The sequence below is a fragment of the Pleurodeles waltl genome, chromosome 3_1, assembly GCF_031143425.1.
Source record: "Pleurodeles waltl isolate 20211129_DDA chromosome 3_1, aPleWal1.hap1.20221129, whole genome shotgun sequence".
In the NCBI taxonomy this organism is placed as follows: Eukaryota; Metazoa; Chordata; class Amphibia; order Caudata; family Salamandridae; genus Pleurodeles; species Pleurodeles waltl.
Genome location: NC_090440.1, coordinates 1,831,710,779 through 1,831,734,650, shown reverse-complemented (window position 1 = coordinate 1,831,734,650; position 23,872 = coordinate 1,831,710,779). Strand labels below are relative to the sequence as shown.

Sequence of the window (23,872 nt, the reverse complement as noted above, 5' to 3'; positions counted from 1 at the left end):
CTTCCAAGTTGTGTGCCTGTCCTTTGTTGGAGGGTTTGGATGCACAAGGCGGTAGGAGTGCGATATCCTCTGTTGGTCTTTGTTGTGGGGAAAGGAAACTGTTATTTTTGAAGGTTTACATGTTACAGCATAGAATGCATCACGTAGAAAGTGTTCAGTGGAGGGCGAAGCTGAAAGTGACCGTTAGATCAGGCGAGGCAGAAAGGCAAATAAAGGCTCAAATCTTACTTGGTGGGGCCTACAAGTAAACTATGTGTTTACTTGAATAAATCAGCATACCTGAATAAATCAGCATAACCTTTTGTAGTGGAGACAGCAGCCACAAATTGGGAGCACGCTACGTTTAATCATGACGCGCAAGCCTCCTCACAGAATACTATAACGTTTTCCCACCAACTGCCAACCAGCTCCAACATTCTGAACCAGAACTGCGCGCGAGGGTGCACGCGCCCAGAAACAATGGGAAGGGAGGCCAGGGGAGAGGAAGGACATATAATAACAAAAACATTAAATGTAGTCCAAAGAGAATAAATTATCAAATAGGTACTTGCATCTTTTTGATTCCTTTTGAAACTACAGGCCAATAGAAAATCATGTACCAAAGTAACGAACAGCACTCACGTGCTAGGAAACAAACTCAGAGGAAAACACCTTAACTTGTCAATTCTACATCACGCAGATCTACATTCATAAATTTTAGAATATATCTGGTGATGTCTTAGATCCTAGTAAATTTATTTTAACAGAGGGAAAAAAGCTATGACCACTTCAAAAAATAAAACTGTATTGTTGCCCTTATTATTTTTAGTTTCTGCCTTTGAAAAAATAACAAAATAAAGGAAACTATCTCCCAATTCGCGCAGAGAAAAAACGGCTCTTTGTCTATAAGGCAGCTGGTCCCTCAGCTTGTTTGCCAGTGGACTGAAGAAAGCAATATAATGCACTAAAACTATGCCGCCTTTCTGAATTCTTTATTACGGAAGATGGTGGATTGCTAGTAATAGGATACCCATGATGGAGACCTGATTCTACAGATAAGTAACTTGTTCTTCTCCATGTTACTTTCAAAGACAACTTAAATTAAAAGAAGCTACCGACACCCATCCACCACTTTTTGTACAAAAAAGAGTTAGGGTAAAAAAAGAGACTGGTCTAATCCTGAAGCATTGAAAATATTCAGCCAAATCATATTTGGGAGGCCATGTCACCTCAACGATGGAAAAACGTGACTGGTGAAATTGAACCATAGCCCATCAATATTTGACCCAGTCTCCTGAGGGAGGAGAAATCCCAGCAAAAAGGAAAAAGTGTATTTCGCCTTCAAACACTTACAAACGAATGCATCAAGAAGGTAAGAAAAGATGGTATGAAAAGATGATGCGCAACACTGAAAACAAACACAAAAAAAGAACAAACAATTTGCAAGAAGAGTGCTCCTGGTGGGTGAGACTAGAAAAACCCCTGCACTCACAATTTCAATCCCACAGAACAATCCAAAACAATGAAGTAGAATTCTTTGCCTTCACTTGGCGGGACGTCATACCCAGAGTTGTAATACTGTCCTTTCTTCCAAGGAGTGAAGTGGAGTTCTGTTAAGCCTTGATCACCCTTAAACCAGGTTCGTCTGATGAACTGTGCCCTGTGGCCATTACTAAAGGACACCAGCTTGTCAACTGCAATAAATCGAGTTAGATAATTTACTCCTCATTGACGTCTGTAGCTTTCCCAGATCCATGTCCAGATCGATGTAAAAAGAGAACCATTACACTCCCTGTTAAAAAAAACCTGGCATGGATGCCTCGAACTTGAAGAACCTTTGTCTTATTATTCTGCTACCATTTAACGGCAAACCGATGATAAAGCATCTTGCAAGGTGGCTAGCTAATCTTGAGAACCATAATCTACTGGATGAAGGTAAATTTGGCTTTAACAGAACCACAGGACAGAAACCTTGCTGGTAATTGGCCTTGATGACTTTTGGACTTGGCTGATCTGTTACTGTTAAACCTTTCTACAGCATTCAACACGGTCAATTATTCCATTCTCATTAACTGTCTCTGAAAGGTGGAGATGGAAGACCTGAACTTACACTGGTTCACCTCCCTTCGAGAAACCAGGCCCTCCTACAATTTCAGTCTCATGAAGAGAGTGTGCCCAATGATGTCTCTCAAGGCTCCGTATGCTGCTACAATGCAGAGTATCCAATAAGTAACACCTTGAATTTGTAGTGATGTTCACTTACCATGAATCTGAGGTAGAAATGATGCACAGGGGACGTGAAAGTATGTGTCCTTGCGATCGAGGATCACTCTATGATCTCCTGTGCAGAAAAATGGACTGACGTCCTGCAGGGTGATCATCTTGAAGTGCTCCAACAGTATGTAACAATTTACTGGCCTAAGGTCTAGCGTCACGTTTTGCTTTCGGATCAGGAAGTATAGGGACTATCTCCCTTGACCCCCTTGAAGCACAGGTACAGGTGGTATAGCACCCGTGCTGCAAAGTGCTTGCACCTCCTCGTGCAGTCTCTGATGTGCATAACTGACTGCAGCATGGTGATGTGGGGTGTCTTGTGACATGATGTGAAACTCCAACCAGTGTACCTGAAGGACAATTAACAGAACCCATTTTTCTGAAGATATTTCCTCCATGTGTGGAAGGAATAATCTGATCTCCTCCTCCTGAAAGATGCTGTGCGATCAAAGGTATTGTGTGGAAGTCGCTGCTTGGAGATGGAGGTGCCCTTTCCTAGGTCTCTTGTACCTTATCTTCGGCCGCTGCTTTTGTCACCTCGCCCGGAGATGATTCTTTGAAGCTGTGCCTCCTAAAATTACCGTTGTTGAAACCCGGGAGGCTGTGGTGTTGCTACAATATTGGTACCCCTGTCTTACCTGTTAGTACCGAAAAACAGGCCTCCTGGTTTGATTCCAGAGTGGTTTGGATGTGTCTATGTCTTTTCACAAAATGTTCAAGGATAATGTCCACTTGTGTTCCACATCAAAACAGATGATGAGATACTGTTGGACACCCGAAAGTACTACTGACACCCTGAGCCTTGCATGTCTCCTAAAGATGACGCTAGTATACATTTTTGGAGAAGCAGTTTCTTCTGCATCTAAGCCTCAAATTATGATTGTGTTGGATATTATCTTGCCTTTTTGAACCAACTCCTTGCCACTTCTACTGCTAACATTTTACCGCTGCATCTGTATTGCAACCCTGCTTATCTGGTGGTAGGGCCTATCCAGTTCCCTATGCAAAGGCTCTCCCTAGTTGAAAGCACTACTATGGAGTCAAGTGGTACATGATCCCTTATGTAGAGTGGGTCATCAGGAACTGGTTTATATTTCTTATCCACCATAGGAGTTACTACAGTAACTTTCACAGGCTACTTTACTTTCTATGCTGCCACACATCTGGTCATACATACCTAGTTATACGTGCTTGCTCATGCTCTTTAGGACAGGCAGAAACTCGACTAACCACTTATAAGGATTTGGGTTGTTGGTTGACTGGGCTGTAAGCCGTGGTCAAGACGCAACCACAATCCTGGTCAAGGTAAAACACCAGCAAACCACAATTAACCTGCGCTCACCCGCTGGTTGCTTGGCACAGAGCAGTCAGACTTATCTAGGGGCAATGTATAATGTATTTGTGCAACACTTCAAACAGTAAAACAGTGAAAACACCACACAAAAAGATCCCACACCAGGTTAGAAAATCAGAGCCGCCTTTAATAAATACAATTACACCAAAACTACAACAATTAAATCAGTAGAACCAGAGACATTCAATTTTAAAGATTTAGGTCAAAATAGCACCAAAAAGCACAAATCGCCAACTATGGGTATTTGGTTATGCCGGATTGGGACAAAGTCACAAGTTCAGGCTGACCGTGATGGACTACAGGCCGGCTATAGGGATCCAGTTTGTCCTCTTAAACAAAGTAACTTGAATTCTGGTTTGCAGAGTGTTGCATGGATGCGGGTCAAAGATGTGTCACACAGCCGAAGTGATGCACTGGTTGCAGTATGCGGCAAGGGTGTGATGCGAAGGTCTGCATCATCAAGAATCCCATCAATGGGGCTTGCGATGCGAAGTCCAGCACCAAGGTTGCAGTGTGCAGTCAGAGCGGTGCATCGTGTCTGAAGAGCTGCAAGGCTGTGATGCAGAATATGAAGTTCTAATCAAGTCTGCCGTCATCTAGGGGTGCAAGGGCCTGCATCGAGGATGTATTGTGCATTGGGGTGGTGCAGTGGTTATGAGGAGATACAATGCGGATCTCTTTGATGGGTACAATCCACATATCAGCAGCGATGCGTCAGATCTGGCTGGGCTTGTGTTACGCAGCAGAGGAGATGTGTCTGGATCCACAGAGGCTGGCTGAGCACCTTAAGCCCACTTCCAAGAGTCCAGGACTGGAGTGGCACCACTCGGCAGGGTAGGCACACAGATGGCAGAGTCCAGGTGCAGGTGCAAGTCTGTTGGAAGCTCGTTATGTCCCTGAGGATTCAGATTAGAAGGCTCGTCAACTAGCCCTCGGAGTCACTCTGGAGTCAAGAGATGCAAGTCTAGTCTTTCTCACTCAGGCAAGAAGGCAACAAGCAGCAGGTCAGCACAACAGGGCAGCAGTCCAGCAGAGTGGCTGTCCTTGTAGCAGCACAGCAGTCCTTCTTCCTGGCAGAGAATCCACTGGTCCAGAAGTCTACTGAAGGGGTGGCGTCTGAGGTCTTCCCTTTATATACAGTTGTGCCTTTGAAGGGTGAGAAGCTTCTAGACACATGCCTTTGAAGTGCACAGATGCCCTGCCTTTCTGGCCCTGGTCCTGGCTCCAGACTAACTACAGGGAATATGCAGCCCTTTCTGTGGAGGCAGAACACAGTCTATTCAAGTGAAAGTGGGGCTGTGCCTAGCTCCTCCCAACCTCCCAGTGATGGCCCATCTAGTCACAGATAAGCTTCCATTGTGTTTGACTGTCCAAGAGGAATGCACACAGCCCAACTGCCACTCACATCCAACAATGTGACCCAGAGACAGGCTGCAGGCACCAAATAGCTAAGGCAAGAAAATGCTCATTGTAGGAAAGTGCCCTTGTTGGCATGGTTACCCCCCCCCTCCCCACTTTCTGCCTGATATTGATGCCAACATTGCCTAAGAGTGTGCTGGGATCCTGCTACCTGGGCCCCAGCACCAGTGTTCTTTCCCAAAACATGTACCATTGTTTCCACAATTGGCACCCCCTGGCACACAGTTAAGTCCCTTGTAAAAGGTACCAAGGGCCCTGTGGCCAAGGAAGGTCCCCAAGGGTTGCATCATGTATTATGCCACCCTGGGGGACCCCTCACTAAGCACATGCACACTGCTATTGCAGCTTGTGTGTGCTGGTGGGGAGAAAAAGACAAAGTTGACATGGAACCTCTCTCGGGCTGCCATGCCCACAAACCACGGCTTACGGCATAGGTAAGTTACCCCTCGAGCAGGCCTTACAGCCCTAAGGCAGGGTACACTGTAACACAGGTGAGGGCATAGCTGCATGAGCAATATGTCCCTACAGTGTCTAAGTCCATTCTTAGACATTGTAAGTGCAGCGTGGCCATATGGAGTATATGGTCAGGGAGTTTGTCATTATGAACTCCACCGCTCCATAATGGCTTCACTGATTACTGGAAGATTGGTATCAAACTTCTCAGCACAATAAATCCACAATGATGCCACTGTTGGATTTATTGAACAATGCACTTTTAGAGATGTCCCCTGTATTTTACCCAACCTTTTAGTGCAGGACCGACTGGTCTGTGCCAGCCTGCCACTAAGAGATGAGTTTCTGACCACATGGGGTGAGATCCTTTGTGCTCTTGGTGGCCAGAAACAAAGCCTGCACTGGGTGGAGGTGCTTCACACCTCCCCCCTGCAGGAACTGTAACACCTGGCAGTGAGCCTCAAAGGCTCAGGTCTCTTGTTACAGTGTCCCAGCCCAGGGCACTCCAGCTATTGGAAATGCCCACCCCCCAGACAAAGCCCCACTTTTGGCAGCAAGTTCGGCAGGAAACTTAGGAAAAACAAGGAGGAGTGACCACCTCATCTGGGACCACCCCTAAGGTGTCCAGTGCTGAGATGACCCTCTCCTTGCAAAATTCTCCATCTTAGTTTGGAGGACAGGGACCAATAGGGTTAGGTTTGTGTTCCCCTCCCCAAAGGCAGTGGACACAGGAAGAGTGTAGCCACTCTCAGGGAGAGTAGCCATTGGCTACTGCCCTCTGACCCCTGTAACGCTGCTAAATCCATGACTTAAGGGCTCCCCTGAACTCAGTTTGTCAGATTCCCAGCAACCTCACAAGAAGAAAGAAGGACTGCTAAGTTGAAACCCCAGGGGAGAAGACGAAGGACGAAAAGTGACTTGGCCCCAGCCCTACCGGCCAGTCTCCAGCTTCAAAAAGCCCTGCAAAAAAAATCAACACATCCTGAGGGTTCAGCGACCTCTGAGAAGCCTCCAGAGGACTGCCTGCATCACAGAGGACCAAGAACTCCCATTGACAACAGCCCTGTCCAAAAGAGAAATCACTCACACTCAGGACTCCAGAACCGCCCGCATCCGCAAATCCTTACCACTCTGCACTCGACGCTCATGGTCAAAGTCCAGGAGGCCCAACTGACTAGAGCTGGTCCCCAAGGGATTCTAAGCAAGGGTCCACCCTGGGGTGACCCCTCCGGTCCACCACCACGATGCCTGCAGACTGAATCCGGAGAGCCCCCCCCCTCCCCTGACCGCAATAAAACCAGATGAAGATTTCCGACACCAAAAGTTACCCGCAGCCCCCTGGCCTTGGGGAAATCAGACCTTCGGTGCAGCAACGTCCAGCAGATAGCCCCCCTTCCTTGTCCAGCCTTTGGTTTCCCGGAACCAACACCCTGGACTTCACCTGCAGCATCTTGGTGGCCCTCGGGGTCCCTCTATAGGAAAGCACTGGCAGCCTGACTCTGTATTTGCACGCTGCACCCGGCCGCCCCAGCACCACTGAGGGTGTGTGTTTGGTGCTGACCTGTGCCCCCCCCCCCCGGTGGTCCTCTGAACCCATCCAGGTCTGCCCTCTGAAGACGCGGTTACTTACCTGCATGCAGGCCTGATTCGAGTGCCCCCAGTCTCTATAGGAGCCCATGTTAAATTTGCCTCATCTTTGACCTCTGCACCAGGCCCGCCCTGTATGGCTGATTGTGGGTGGAGTTGACTTGAACGCCAACCTATGGACCCCCTAACCCCCAGAGACTGGCACTGTAAATCCTGTACTACCTCCAAACCGTACTAACTTTTCTTCCCCCAGGAACTGTTTCTGAAAATTGCACTGTGTCAAATTTTAAAACCGATTATTGCCATTTATTCGAAAACTGTATAACTTGCCAATCCTAATCGAAGTGGTATTGATACATATGTGGAATACCTATTTATTCATGTACTTACCTGCAACTTGAATCTTGTGGTACTAGAAATAAATTAACAAAAGATATTTTTGCTATATAAAAACCTTTGGTCTGGAGTTAGTCATTGAGTGTGGGCTTCCTTTATTGTCTGTGTGTACAACAAATGCTTTGCACCACCCTCTGATGAGCCTAACTGCTCGACGACGCTACCACAAAAGAGAGCATTAGTATTATCTACTTTAGTCTCTGTTAAGCCTCTGGGGAAACCCTGGACTCTGGGCACACAATATCTCATTTTGATATAGTATATACAGAGCCAGCTTCCTACAACCATTTTCTAAAAGTGGAATTTCAGAATCGTACTTTAAAATCCAACATCACAATAAGGTAGGATTTTAGCTTTGGATTTTTGAGACACCAAACATGAATCAATTACCATTTCCAATTTGCAAATTACGCTTATAATATGTAATAGCATGATTCTAATATTAAAAATTTAGAAAAAACACATTTTAGAGGTTTTCATTACCAGGACATGCAAAACTTAAAAAAATATGTCCAACATTTTAAATACACAGCACTCTGCCCTTAGGGCTATCTAGGGCCTGCGCTGGGGTGACATATGTATTAAAAAGAAAGGTTTGGGTCAGGTAAAAGGTGTATTTCACCACGTCAAATTGGCAGTTTAAACTGCACACACAGGATCTGTGGGTGGCACAATCAGTGCTACAAACCTACAAGAAGAATTTTATTGTTAGGCCCTGGGGACATGTGGTGCCACTGTACTAAGGAATTACAAGTAAATTAAATATGCCAATTGGTATAAGCCAATTCCAGCATGTTTAGAGTAGAGAGCACAGGCACTTTAGCACTGGTTAGCAGTTGTAAAGTATACAGAATCCTAAGGCCAACAAAAACAAATTCAGCAAAAAAAGGAGGGAAAAGGCAGAACGTTTGGGAATGGCCCTGCAGAAAGGGCCAAGTCCAACATCACTCCATCTTGGATAAAATCTCTATTCCATCCTCCTCCTCAATAGCACACAGGTCCACATTATGGTGATCAGCTGTCCTTTAGATAACTGTATGGTAAGCTCTTGTATTGTCTGTTGAAGCCTTCGCTGGGTAGTGCTCAAATTTTGGATCCTTCCAAGGGTGTAAATAGTAATCCTGCAAGGAACTCTCTCCCTCCTAAGTGGGGAAAGGCTCCTGGTAAGGGTATTATTGGTCACATTACATTTCCTGATCTGAATCACTTTGTTGAGCGATGTGATGAAGATAAAGGCTGTGGTGATGTAGAAACAGGACTAGTTGAAGGCTGAAGCACCGAGTTAGCTCCCTTGTGTTGACATTTCTTGGGTATCGGAAACACACTCAACTCTGCACTTCAAAAGTAAATTTCTTCTTTTTTTTCTTTTTTTAAGAGATGCTGAATCCACTTCTTGCTGATTGAGGGCGAACGTAAATCTTTCTTTGTCTGACATCAGGCTGGTCAGGCAACTCAATGGTTAGAACTGGTTGACTTGGTGTCGAGAATGGCACTGAAAGAGGTTTCAGAGCTGATTTCAGAGACTTCCATCCCATCCAGATGAAAGCTTTTATGTGCTTATTGAGTGCTTGCAATATGCCATTGGGGACAGGAAGAGGCAGCCTACCAGAAAATAACAGAAGCAGGGAGCCGTGACCATTTTCATAACATGCATCCTTCCCCAAAGGGAGAGGTGGAGAGCGTTCATTTAGTAAAATCAATGTCCATCTTGCACAGCAGTGACTGCAGATTGTCCATGAACATATTCACTAGTCGTTTATTCACCAGTACCCCCAAATATTTCAGCCTGGCTGTCTTCCATGAGAACCCAAAAGCTCCTTCAGGTTGTTTGGGTAGGTGTTTCATGATAGCCCAGCTGACACTATACCACAAGAAAACAGAGAAGGAATCAATCAGGAACATCAGTGCAGGGACTGAAGTATCCGGGTCTGAAAGTGTGAGGAGGACATCATCCTCAAAAATCAGGATCTTTGTTTCCCCCACCAGTGTTATTATACCTGTACTCTATTGCACTGTCTACTGGCCCCCACCAGGGACTCCAAGTCTAAGAAGAAGAGTGGGGACAGTTGCCACCCCTGTTGAGTCCCCCTGTGTATTTTGAGTGTTGACAACATAAATCTCCCACAGTTTATCTGAGAAGAGGGATTGAGTATTTCCAGCGCATTTTAGCCAGGAAACCTAGCCTTAGTCCGGCACTCTCTTACATACGGAACATGTATCCCCATTCCAGTCGATCAAACGTATTTTCGGTATTGAGTGAGAGCAGTATCTTCTGATTCATATCATTGAGCACCTGCCATAACACATGTGTCAATGTGCGCATATGGTTCCTGGGGGACTGGCCCGGGACAATTGCTACATGTGAATGATATATCAGACTAGGCAAGACCTTCTTAAGGCATGTTGCAAGCAGTTTAGTCAGAATCTTCATATCCGTGTTGAACAGTGAGATTGGGTGGGTGCTAACACAATCAGTGGGGTACTTATGTGCCTTCAGTATAAGGATCACTCTGTTGTATTCTGTGGGGAAGCCACCACGTTCCTCATCCTTCTTAATGGCTGGACATATGAGTGGTGCCACTAATTGTGTATTTTACTTGCAAAACTCTGTGGGAAAAACATCACCCCCAGGAGTCATGTTGCATGGCACCTCTGTGATAGCCATTGCAATCTTTCATCCGTGATGTCCCCGTCAACCTGTTGTCTGCCTACCAGCGACAGAGTCAGAAGACATACATTGGCCATAACACATTTTTGTCACATAGGTCAGGTGACTCCTCACCTCTATATAAGGTGCTCAGATAATAGTCAAAAGTATTTGCTATCTGCATGGGGAACATGAGCATCCTGCCATCCTTGTTACTTATTGCAAGTATGGGCCAGGCTCCAATCCCCTTCCACCAGCAGTTGAAGCATCCAAATTTGACAAAAAGTCAAAACAGACCAGACAGTAAGTTGACTTCGTTAGCATTTGGTGCATGTATGGATCACACCACCATTGTTGTTTTTATGGTCTTAAAGTTGTGCAAAGACATAACACTCCTGCGTGTTCACCCAAGATTTTTTGGACAAGGTATTGCAATGATTTTCAAACAGTATAGCCACTCCACACTTTTTAGTTCGTGCAAACAGTGAGTACCAGCAGGGTCCGTATCCCACCTCCGTAGCTGGCAAAGATGACCCTCCCCACCCAGTCCCGTGCCAGTTTGTCAGATTCCAAGCAAGAGATGTGGGTCTCTTTCACAAGCACAATGTCAGGAAATTTTATGGCAATATACGTCACAACCTTTTTGCACTTGACAAATTTGGTCAGTTCATTCACAATAAATGACAGCAGTAGCAACTAGAAAGGTGAGGAAGGGAGAAAGCTGTGTGTGTGAGAGAACCGGTAGACCTAAAGGTACAAAAGTCCTACTCAACTGGGAAAAGGGTGAGTCTTGTCTAACCACAGGTGGTAAGCCCTCAGTGTGTGTCTGTGTGTGTCTGGCTATATAATAAAACGCGTACCAGCTGATACAGAAAAAGATAAATCAGAGAAATAAATAGAAAAACATCAACAAACAAAATGCAACTGAGGCCAGTGCAGTTTAGCAACAGTACCTGATTCCAAACCAACCTGTGAAGGGCCATCCTACCACCTCCACTTTGAACATGTGGGTTCCTTTCCAACTGAGGGCCAAACCCTAGTGCCACTTGCCCAATATTCAGATTACCTCCAGTATTTCAAAGAGCAATAGCACCTCTAAAGCGTTGTATCATTCAAGATGTTGGCAGCAAATGTAGATCTTCAAGCCTCTGTGCATAAAGGGGTAATTGTTGCATTTCGCCGCCTTTATAAGCAGCCAAGCCTGCTGGCGACGGAGTAAGGAGGCAATGACAGGCTGCGGCGTATTGCTCGATCTGGCGGCCCGTGAACAGATCCTCTGGACCCTCTCAAATGCCAAAGGGAGAGAGAACGTCAGGCCAGTAAGACACAAACAATGCCTTTTAGGTTCTCTTTCTATAGACCCTCTGCTATTCCCAAGAAGTGTACATTATTGTTGGGGCGGCTGCAATCCTCCACATTCATCAACTTCTGCCACAGATGTCACAATTTCTGCTCCATTACTGGCTCTCTTTCCAGTGTGAGCAAACAGTCATCCAGGGCAGCAACTTTCTGGTCCATCATCTCCAGCTAAGTGTGAAACTCAATAAAATTCACCCTGAGTGTTTTAAGTTCAGCAGATGTTGACCGCATGTTTTCCCTGATCGAGCCCATTGTAGTTTTTATCACAATTGGTTCTTTCATTATGGTCTCCAGCTTGATTTCAGCCATTTTATCAGGTTGTGAGGACTGTTTCCCACTCACTGCATCTGAGAACAGTAATTGGCAAGAGGCTTTGCCCTTGGACATCTGTGAACAATGTGGGATCTGGTCGGAGAACTAAGGGCCCATTGGGGTGGGATATTTCACATTAGAAGGTGAAGGCATCTACAGGATAAGGATTTTTGCAGTGAGGAGCAACAAACAACAGATCCATCAGCAGCACTAAGATAAGTATAAGTATGAGGGTCCTCAGTCTCATCACCCATGAGGACCTCTGGGCAGGGGGGGATCTGGTTAAAGGTCAAGGTGTCCACCCCTCAGATGATCAACCTGCACAACAAAGTATATGACCAGCAACCTAGACCTCCTGTGCAGGGAAAATGGAGGAAATTAGGCCACCAGGAGCATATGCCACCTGGGCATCGTGTCTTAAGCCAGTGCAGCTGGATGAGGTGAGGTGAAGGACTAAGCCCTACACCCCCATCACAGTCTGTCAGCAGAGGGAGGTCCCTGTGGAAACCCTGGGTCAGATGAGGAGGGGTGCGAGCCTCCAATAGTAGGGACCAAGCTCACTGGCACTGCACTACGCATTGTGGCCTGCAGCTGACGGAGGATCACTCACTCCAGTGGTATTTGATCATATGGAGGCATCACAGGGCAAACTGTGATCCCCGGAAGATGGGCCATCCAAAGCCCCGAATTCTGTGCCTCACTGTCAGGCGCAGTCTTCAGGAGCACCAAGTCTCTATGAGCCGGTGGTGCGGCAGGGCCACATGGGTCCTTTCCATGTTGGGTCTACCTGTCACTACCTCCAGAGCTGTATGTGAGGCTGCAGGACCTGCCTCAGGGTGTTTGGGCTCATGGGAATCACCGCAGATGCAGACTGGCCGCCTTGCATAGCAGTGACTGCAGATTGTCCATGACCATATTCACTAGTCGTTTATTCACCAGTACCCCCCAAATACCTCAAACTGTGGGGCACTGAAGTGACTATAACGAAATACATGAAGCTGAAAAGTAAATGCGCCAAACGTGGTGACTTAATAAAGAAGGCTGTTAAGGGGGGCAATTGAAGGCAGATAAAGCAGCCAAGTAGTTTTTAACAGTAAAGACTATCAAGCCATCCTGGGCAAGAGATAGCGCAAAGTCTAAAACATCAGAAAAATGGCCAAAACAGATGCAAACCTTTTAACTCACATCAACCAACAATCTTACTATAGCAGCTTGCATAAATGAATTTTGAGGCAGGTTTTCTGTCAACCAAGGTAACTCCTGCCGTTTCTGTAGGTAGACAGGTCTCTATTTGGCACCAATCAGTATACTCACAGGAAGCTGCAATGTCAGAGAATTGGGCTTTACAACCCTGACCCCCTTGCTATGAAAGCAGATGAACAGTGGGTGATGAGGTCTAATGTTCTCATTAGACATCTGGAATGTGAAAACAACAGGATGCATGAGGCTTAACAAGAGTAGCAACTGAGAACTGAAATCACTATGCGAGCCAGAAATATTGAAATCCTATCCCAAATGTCTACAATCCTCTGAGGAGAAAGAACAGCATTCATACAGTTTGTGTCTAGCACTGCACCTGTTAAGGTCAGCCTCTGCATGAGGATGAGGTGGCACCACTGGGCACGGATGTCACAGTACAATTTGTGCAGGAGGGCCATGGTGCTCTTAGAAAGCTCAGTGACAAGCACAGGGGACACCACTTTCACTAGCCAGCTGTAGGAAAGTGGAGTATATGGTGTGGGGTTAGTCCTCTGTTTTGGATTACTGCTGACTGAGCCAAAATACACACACTGAGAGGAGTCGAAAAGATTCTCCGGAAAGCAGGTCTTAGTCTAAAGAAGACATTTATTATATCTTTTTGCAAGGCTCGTGAAGGAAGGTCACGATAACCAAAAGTGTAGTTTTAAAATGTGCAACAATGAAATAAGAACACGTACAAAGAATCTTCAATCTATAAAAAGCAAATATATACATGCAAAGATACAAACACCTTTACTGATATATATATATATTCATACACAATGCAAAGCAAAAAATTAATAAAAATGCATTACCGTAGGGCCTTTCTGGTGCTTCATCTTTCTCCTGCCAGCAAGTCGTTGAACCCGGTTCGACCGCAACGAGAAATAGAGATCTACCCTCACGGGAAATATATCAGGCATTCGACGTCTCACTCCTGATTGAGGTCTCTGATTCTCCCACTGTCGACCTGGGTTGCTTATATATTTTTAAAAAACGAGGAAGGAGATTTCTGGAAAAAAAAACCTCTCATACTCTGCAAGAAGTATTAAAAAAAAATGCTGGCTAGTTTAGGTCAGGGTTGAAAGAAATAGGGTGGAACTGGCCAGTTTCCCAAGGTGTCTCTCCCAAGCCTAAGCCGTTACCTGCTGTACCATAAACATCATTCTAATACATCCTGATCGTGCTGACTAACTGACTCCTCCACGTTATGTCCTAGCCCTTTGGTGAGAAAAGAACAAGCAGATATGTAAAATAGAAAACACATTGCATAACATGTTTTGTATGTAAAGATACTCGCACTTTTAACGTGGCGGTGAAGCTAAGGCTAAGATGACTACAAAATGGAGTCTGTAACTTTTGACCACTAATGTGACGGTGGACAGCTAAGCCAAGTGCAAAGTGGTGCGACACAGAGTCCGTGGTCAAAACACAAATATCACTACATCCTCACCGTATAATACTCTCAGTACCCTATAGATGGTCCTAGGATTCACACTAGAAAATCCTTAGCTCAATCCTGGTAGAGTGGTAAAGAGCAGTCAGGCTTTACTTAGAAGAACATGTGTTAAGCATTTCAGAGCACAAACATGGACGATAAGTAATTGACATGACTTGAAGGAAATCCGACAATAATTTATTAAAAAAAACAGAGTTTATTTTTATATAAATTTAGAAGCCTAAACAACGAGATTTGGATAAGTATACCCGTAGCAATGGACTTTAGAAGCAATTTTGAATAACAGCAGAACTGGCATTTAAACGTTGCACTGAGGTCTAATGGGAGAAATGTCACTACTTGCAAAATTACACGCCAAAATCAATGGCAGGGAGCCACTAGTGAAATTCGAACACTTGGGGGTCGTGCTTTGGAGAACCCTTGCAGGGTTAAGGATGTGCGGGTTCTGGGACTAGGCCACAGCAGTCAGTTCACTTCACCCTGGTCCGTGGGGTCCAGGTGCAGAGTTGTCCTGATGTCCATGGTGCTGAATGGGAATTGCGCTAGTGCTGATTTTACCACTTACACAATGTTGCTGACAAAGAGCTGGTGCTGGGTTGCAGATGTCAGCTGCAGGCTGTGCCCTGGACCTGAAGTGTCGAGTGTGAGGGTTAGTTACCGGACTGGCAACCAACAAGCCTTGGCAACGGTAAAGGTGCAAGATTTCTTTGCAAACTTCCCAGGGTCCGAGTGAGCAGTGCAGTGCCCTGAAATTTGGTGCCAAGCTGAACTATGACTCCCGGAAGACAATGGACCATCTGTTTTTTGACAATTCCACGGCAGGTCCAATGGCCTGTGAAGATTCAGAATCCGCGGTTGCTTTTAACTGAATTTTGCACGGGACTATTGCCACTAATCCAAAAGGTGTCTGAAAGTGCTTATGCCTTCCACATGTGGCCCTCTGGTCGGGAGTAACAAGTTTCAGCCAAGGATGAAGGTCGTTCGCGCAGTTCCAAGTCTGGTGCCTCAGGGACAGAGTTCCCCTCTTTTGCTCTGGAGCAGAGGGCAGAGTCTGGTTGTCGGTGATACAGAGCTTCTCTTGGTCCCTCTTTGAAGTTGGTCGATCAGCTCTGAGGGTCTGGTGTCAGGGGTGTCCCTTAAATCCTGGATTTAGGGGAGTTAAGGGTGGGAGACTAGTGGCCGATGGGCAGCTATCTCTTATGGCTAATCAGCATCTGAAGTGACCACATCTGGTGGGACAGGTCACCTTTAGCTACCAAGAACCCTCTATTTTGTCACTCCTAAGATGGCAGAAATCAAAACTTAGTGCACGGACTGGGTTGCTTACCCTTAGCTAGAGGTCAGAAATCAGTCTTGGTGGCAGCAAGCGTGGGCTGCTTGGCCAGAGCACAAAGAAACGAAAGCTGCCAATACAATGGGGAACAATCACAGTGTGGATGCCAGACCCAATGGTAGAATCACTAACTGATGGTTTTGAGAGCCCAAGGTGAACCTCAGGCAGCATTTGTGGGCAGGTGAAATTGGTGGATGAAAGTAAGTGTTCTGGTGGTACACCAGCCAATACCCTTGTTTTGAGGGCCCACTTGCTCAAGGAAAACTTTTTAAATTTGCCCTGCTGACTGAGAGATCAAGATTCAAAGGTACAGGATAGGCCAAATACATCTGCCACTGGGCACAGCTCCTATGTGTGTGCCCTTTATCTATCAAGGACAAGAACTTTCACTGCCAGATCGAGGCGTATGCTGGAGTGCACATCCTGGTGGAAGGAGTGTAGTCCACAAAGGAAAGATAGAAAGGGTAGAACATAGCCCATGAAGAAAAGGTGTGTTACCTAGCAATCCATCCTGAACATCTTCCAATAGGAGGAGAAAAGAGAACGCTCTCGCTATAAGAAGCTGGCGGTCTAGTGGGGAAGAGTTCAAAGAGGTTTTGAGGCCACAGAGCTAGTGCAAGAGCGAGGGGACTGGGGCTGATGATGATGATGTCTCTTTGATTCACCCTGGCCTGAAAGGTACAGTATATATGTAGGGGTATATGGATCAGCTGTGATAGACTATTGCTTACTGGACCATTGTGTCACAGACAAGTCCCGACCCTTTTGATACAGACTGGTGCTTGGTTTTTGTCAGGGATGTCAAGCCCACAGAGCTCGTGAAATGAGTGATCATTTTCTGAATCTCTCCTAGCAGGAATCAGCCTTCTCAATGAAGATCATTTTGCAATCAAAGAGCACTGTCATTAAACCTATTTGGAAATCTGCCGAGAAGCTTGTGTGCTGCAATTCAAGTTTAGTGGTGCAGGGTAGTGACCATGGATCAAGCCATGGTCTCTACAGTATCCAAGCTGCACTTCAAGATGTGTTTGGAAGTGTCCAATCCATTGTCAGCCAGATCTGTACAGCTAGATCTGTAAAGGATATTTTTTATGTGATCAAGAAGGATGGTAACTAGAATTGTTGCCAGCTCCCATAGGGCATGGACGCAGCAGCCAAGAAGGCATGTGGTATTAGTTATGTGAAGAACTAAACTGCCAGAGGCAAATACTTTTCTGCTCAGTGTGAAGCCTTTTGGTTCACAGGGGAGGCAGGAAAGGCATTAGGATTCAGTTTACTGGAAGAGGCTTTTACCACCATCCAGGAAGGGTGTGCCAAAAAAATGAATGTCTTACGGTGTCAGCCTTTGTCTTCATACAATTTGTGTGTGGACTGCTGGGAGCAACAAAGGTTTCTTCCAGGCCGCCAAAATCAGTTCCCAGAGTGTCTAACTGAAAGGCAATACTAATTCTGACCTTACAGAAGGTTCCAGTCAAAACTCTGAATTTTACCTCAGTAGTAAACAAAGATTAGTCCAAGACCTCTACATCTTTTTTGCACCACCATGATCTTTATGGTGAACAAAACTGGTTTCACTTCACTTTAAGGAGGTGCACAAGAGTATGAAAGTCCAAATATCAAGGCCCCTAGCATTTTCTACACCTAGGAGAATGTCACCTTCATCAGCTGTGTGCCAAAAGTCTTTACCCAGCTTAACATTCTCCATTTGGAAAATATCTGGACCGAAGGGAAGTTCTCTATTAACAGTTTGTCATCAAAACAAGCATAAACATTCACTTTTGGTACCTACCAACCTCAAAGGCGCACAGTTCTGATTCAATGGCGGTGCCAGAGACTGCATCAAGGACATGGGGTTCAGTTCCTTGGAAAACATTGGCTTCTTTAGAAGTGCTGCTGAGCCCACAGCCTGTGGAGGCGTGGAAACTGGTGCTGTTGGTGTCGAGCTGCCAGAAATGCTGAACTCACAGGAATATACAGACCCCTGGGATGTGGCCCACAATGTAGCATGGCCATTCCGCGCCTGTCCAACATTCCTGACAAAAGGCTTGACATGTTCAGGGTGAACAGATGGAGTCAGGAACTCCTGCTGCAACTTCTTCAAAACCGGAACCAGCTCTGATGACTAGGAAGAGACTGGTGTCAGGATAAGAAGATGCCGAGTCCAAAATAAGTGAAAGCAGTGGGAACGATTCCTTAAAGAAGATGACCCCCTTCTTCCTATGGCACTTTCAGTGATTTTTGAGGGAGGGTCTCTTGGAAGACGGCTCCACTCCAAGAGGCTCACAGGAAGGGGATGAGTTCTGCTTTGGAGTGTCCCTTCAAATTTTGTCCAAAACAATTTTGCCTCCCATTCTCTGATGACCTTTGGATGCCCTGAAGAACAGAGGCCGCAAGCAGATAGATCATGGTCAGTTTAAGATACCACATGCAGATGTTATGTGGATTCGACAAAGACACCTTTTATGGCATCCACAACAGGGCTTAAACCCCTAAACTGAAGAAGGAGACATTTGACCTAGTAGCTGTCAAAACCTGAGGAATTTTGTGACCCACCCAGAACATTTCAGACCCACATTGATCAAGAAGGAAAGACGTGAACTTATGTCAGCAAGCCAGTCTGCTTCTTATATGTCCCAACGTCATCTCCTCATGTCGGCTTAATAAAGTAGCTTCCAAATACTGGCATTTTTTGGTGCAGTATTAAAGCGACGCTCTTTATTTCTCAAAGGCCCACAAGTTATGTTTGAGCAGAATCTGTCATCTCCTAAACCTGTGAAATTCCTCAGAGATCTCATTTCTCAACATACCTGTTTAATATCGATAAGTTGCCTTCAGTGGTCATAGCTCATTCTTTTAACTTAAGTCTATACACGTATGCTGACAACACTAAGCTTTATTTTAAACTTCAACCTGAATATTCTGATCTTACAAGTATGCAGAATTGTTTACTGTCAGTTCACAACTGGAAAAGCCAACATCAGCTCAAGCTAAATATACACAAAACTGATATTCTTCTTGTCGGCCTACGCAACTAGGACTGTCAACTATCTACCTAGACATCTAACTGTGGGCATCTGTGAAGGAGTGAAAATCGACCAAGCTCTACAATGGACTGTCAAGTTCCATCTGGTACTTTGTATCTTCTGCAACTTCATCTGATGATGCCTTACTTTAGACTAGAGAGTAGAACCATGGCTGTTTCTGCCTTTATTGGTTCAAGACAGTCTCTATCTTAACACTAAGACAATGTCTACCCAGCAGCTTCAATCTATTCACAATAAGGCAACTAGACTGGTGGTACATGCTCTCTAGGACTGTCCTTTATTCATTATCTGTAAGGCGCTTCATAGGATCCAATTCATCAGTGTACCATCTTTAAGGTACTTTGTAGTATTCATCGAGCTTTTTATGGGTTAATCCAGCCTATTTCCAGAAATAGCAACATAATACCCAAAAACAGACACGCTGGTTATGAGAGTATCTTTTCTTGCAAATTCAATACTTTAGCAAAGTACGGACAAGTGACAGATGCTTCTCAGTATGTGCTCTCAGACCGTCAGCTTTGTTCAAACCATCTGTCATTCAGAAAAAGCGGAATATTCTATTGTTCCAGTAGATGCCTATAACGTTTGCTAATTTACAGTTATTCTTAGCACCGGGATGCCCCAGGATGACAGTGTGCTTTATAAATGTAACATAACATCACATCACATCCTGGGCGCACAAAGCTGTTTAAGAAGCTGCATAGCACCACCTGCCCACGCTGGAGAGCTACTGCTGGGGGAAAAATGTTATCTTAAGGATGCAGTCTGATGAATGGAGGATATTCATACAAGGAGAAATCTGTGGGAAGAAGTATCCATCAGAAGGTGGCAGTGAAAGTGGAAGACTGTGTAAACAAAAACGTGTTGTTAGCCTGTTGCTCCCTCCATTGGCATCCACCCTTCTCATCTCATCATGCCTTATTTGTAACTGGCCTGCTTTTTTAGGCATGGAAGTTGATCCTTTATGCTTCTCCAGAACTTTAAGGTGTGAATTCTGCTGTAGTTTGGTTGCCAAGCTTTAAACATCACCTTGTTTGAGTTAGACCCTTCTACACACTAAACCCTCGGCTTTGGAACGCTTCCTCAGTTGAGTGAGGCTTCCACTGGAATTTCTGCCACTGTACGAAGGAAATTCAAACAAACACACCTCTGTGCCTTTGCCCTTTCTACTGCGTTTGGGTCTATTGCTCCTAGCGCCAAGATGCCCACCAGAAAACACTACGATGTATAAAAAAAATAAGTAGGCATGCTGGAAGAGGAACAAATCCAGGCACAGACCATGTCAGAGCGAAGCATCTTGTGTGTCTACACTGTGATATTTGAAAATAAATCCTCCTTTTGCTTTTCAAGTAGCTATGCTGTAAATAAAAAAATAGAGGAAACAAATGTTGTTCTTTCACAATATACCTTACTGTAGCTCCTCCTTCACTCATGTGCAATGCAAGAAAGACTGAATACACATTGGTTTTATAAATGTGTAATGGACGCTATCATTAGTCAAACCTCGGCTTTGCTCAGTATTCCTCCTATCACATATAATGACTTGCTTAAACTATGTGTTACCTTGTTCTGAATCATTACTTGAGTTTTATCAGGCGTTAGGTTGACATCAACAGTCGAAGAAGGTAAGATAATGCTGATGAAAAAAACAGGATATGAACGGGCTGATTCCCTTTTGAAATTCAAGTTGTAGTACTGACGAACCAGCTGCAGGCAAGCAGAAAAAAAGAAAGTCAAAAGAGACATTAACAACAGTAAACCATACACAATCATTGCCGTTCAACTGAAGTACCCCCAACGTGCACCTTTACTCCCACACTGGGAGCAATTTAAACAAATATATAGCTATTTCCTAATTTATTTTAAATTGTTTTTTATAACATAAACCAGACCAAAAAAGGCCATATAGAACACTGGTTAGCAAAAGGTTGATACAGATTTAAGAGAAATAAGCCTTCCTTGAGCAATTAACCGCAGCAATCGTATGCAGTTCTGGAGTAGCTTGGAGGAACCAAGTTGAAGAAGTCATTCACGTCATTATTTTTACACTAGAGAGATAATATCCTCAACTGGCTCTGCCCTGAGACACCTAGTTCTAGTGAAAACTATTCAAATCGCAAAATAACGATGGAATTATAGGACTTCCAATCCCTTCTTGACAGGTTAGTAAGAGGTCAGTGTTCAGATTGTTGGTGGCATAGCATTCCAGATTCTCGGCATTCTGTAGGAAAACGATTTATTCAGTGTGTTTTTCTTTTTTGAGTGCTGCAGTTTCCCAATGTAGGGCACTGGAAGCCAGAGACGGTCAGGTTCATGTCAGATATTTTAGAGCCTCAGACTGGAGGCTCTAAAATATCTGAAGTAATGTACGCTAGTTTGAATCAGCATCTCACATCAACTGGTTGTAACTTGAATATGAACAGAAGTCGATTTTCTTTACATCTGTATCGGGGCAAGGTGACTAGACTAGCGAGTCTTGAGTATACTAGCAATTGAGTAACTTTAATTTAAGCCTTCAAGAATTTGATTCCTTTTACTGGGCTAAACTAGAACTGGACTCCTTTAGCTAAGACGTTTGAGTGGAGGTTGAGTTTTTTGTCCAGCAGGAACCCTAACGAGTTTGTGTTAATTTACGACCTCCAGATAGTGTTCTAATGTGGATACAGAGTTTAGTCAGTGTTCAATTGAAATGGAGCAGTTTAGAGGGACTGGAATTCTGTTTCGGAGGGATTAACCTAAGGAGGTGTGTGTTAGAGTTTCTTATACATTACACTAACTTGTGACTGGTTAGATTCAATCCTAAGAAGGTTCACATGCCCAAACCCGCCTAGTTTTTGGGGGACATCTGCTTGTTTTCTGATGAACAATCCCACAGAACGTCACCCAGAGAGTCTTTCAAAATGCCAGAATCCCAGGGCCTGTACGTGGCGGCTGAAAGTACCACAAGGGCTTATCCTTTGGCAAGGAGGAAACTCCACTTGAAAATGAGTCGATTCTGGTTCTCAATCCAGGTTCCTCTTGCTCTTAGCAGAGACGCGTTTGAGTGGAATAAACAAGGCCTCCTACACACCTATACCCCGTAAATGAAACATACAGACCTTTCTCAGGTCTTTGTATTACAGCGATCTTCCCTTGTCTACTTCTCTGTACCGCATTTTAAGATACATGTAAGTTAATAACCTACAATTAAGTTATCCCTGATTTCCTACCAGTAAGATAAGCCTGTTTTCTCCCAGGAACACTTTTTCCTACATCACCAAAATTAATAAATATTCCAGGAGAAATGAAAGCAGAGTCGTATGTTGTCCAGGCTTTCAGACGAAGTCATTTAACAAACATCTATCTTTAATAGTTAATTACATTTTTGTTAATCTTTATATGGTGCATGGATAACGTCTGTAGTTATTTACCAAGTGGACTTGCAATAAATTCACAAGTACACTTCTACCATGGGAAAACTTATTTTAGTTTCTGCAGTGAAAGGAACTTTTAGTATTTTGTCACTCTAATACTAATCGAAATATTAGGTTGTCTCACTTCGACATTATATACCTAGAACTTATGACTATAAGGTACTATTTATAGGTGACTAACGAATGTCAAACAGTTTTTTTGAAACATGCCAAACATATTTTCCTTTGACATAGGGCTTGTGGGGACAGAAAAGTCCTTTGCATGTTAAAGACGTGTACCCTTGCACTAAGTGCCCAACTAATGCTTATTTTATGTCATAGGCCAACACCGGTCATGCGTGTGCACCATAACATAGGCCTGCCTCACTGACTGTGGTCTTGTTGGATCAACAGGGATGCCAAAGCGCTACCCTCATAGTGGTGGAAGGCTACCATCTTCACCAGGAGCTAAGCAGCACCAGTGCGGTAGTGGCAGCATACCATAAAGTGGTCAGTAGGAATGAACAGGACTTTTTTACCTGTGTCACTAGAGTTAGGTCTACAGGCTCATTCTCCTTGTAAATCTTCGGCTGCTGTGTGCTTAACTCACCTTTGGCAAGCATCAGGTATATGTCATGTGCTGTACGGCGCAAGAGCAGTGGCTCTGCTTGGTTGTATGCGTGTCCTGGGAAAGGTACAGTACAGGGGTACAGCAGTACGGTTCAGTACATATGAAATTAGTGTAAGTCCTGAGTGTATGTATGCCTGCGAGGAACCTATGACATGACAGATGTAGTGCTGCAAAGTGCGTGCGGAATTAAAGCATAGAGGGTGTATGTGTGCTTGCGTGAAGTACAATACATGAAGGGTGAAGTGTTGTGCAGCACGTACACGGTGAGTGTGTGTTCTGGCACAGTGTGAGTCTATAAATAACACACCGTGGCTAAAGACAGAAAAGCATCAGTGCTGAACAGTACACACGGATTGCGTGTGTGTGAAGAATGCATGGGTACATGTAAGGGTCCACAGTGGACCTACAGTGTACTGTGAATGTGCACTGATTGTACCTGGAATGGCATATTATATGGCGGTCCTTGGTTTCCATTCTGGGGTCCCCAAGCGCTGCCGGTGAAGGCATGAGGAACAGAGGAATCCCTACCAGATAGATTTGTGTATTGCTACATTCCTGTGAGCTGGGTAGGGCACACTGGAGGGAAACAGAAGAGACACACTTTCAATTTCAAAAGACTGCTCTTTGATTCACTGATATGGGGATGGTGCGGATAAGGGAATCATAAAGAGCTGGTCTGGGAGTCAGGGATTAACCTTTTGATGTACATATCACTGTGGGTGACATCCCATGTTGACATGTTGTGGGTCAGTCAGCTTTGGAGTCCTACCTGCTATAACAGACATCTTTCATGAGGAAAGAAGAAAGAGAGAAGTGTCCACTTCAAAAGAAGCAACACCCCAACATACAATTTCAAAGAATCAGGCCCTCAACCATATTTGGTGTCAGGAAAAGGGCTAAAAGAAGGGGAGGATGAGTCCCCAAAAAATGTCCATCTGCCAAGCAGCCAGATGGGCTGAGTGAGAAGCTCTGAAAGAATTTTGCATGTGACTAG

General features: G+C 44.8%; 1 protein-coding gene across 3 annotated transcripts in view; it reads right to left on the bottom strand.

Annotated features, from left to right (window-relative positions):
• Positions 1-23,872, bottom strand: part of PMS1 (PMS1 homolog 1, mismatch repair system component) — a 668,051-nt gene that overhangs the window by 427,593 nt on the left and 216,586 nt on the right. For all 3 annotated transcript variants that reach the window (XM_069225897.1, XM_069225898.1, XM_069225899.1), the window contains one exon: positions 20,419-20,562. In XM_069225897.1, the coding sequence (XP_069081998.1) occupies positions 20,419-20,562 (144 nt within the window). The remainder of the gene's footprint in view (positions 1-20,418; positions 20,563-23,872) is intronic.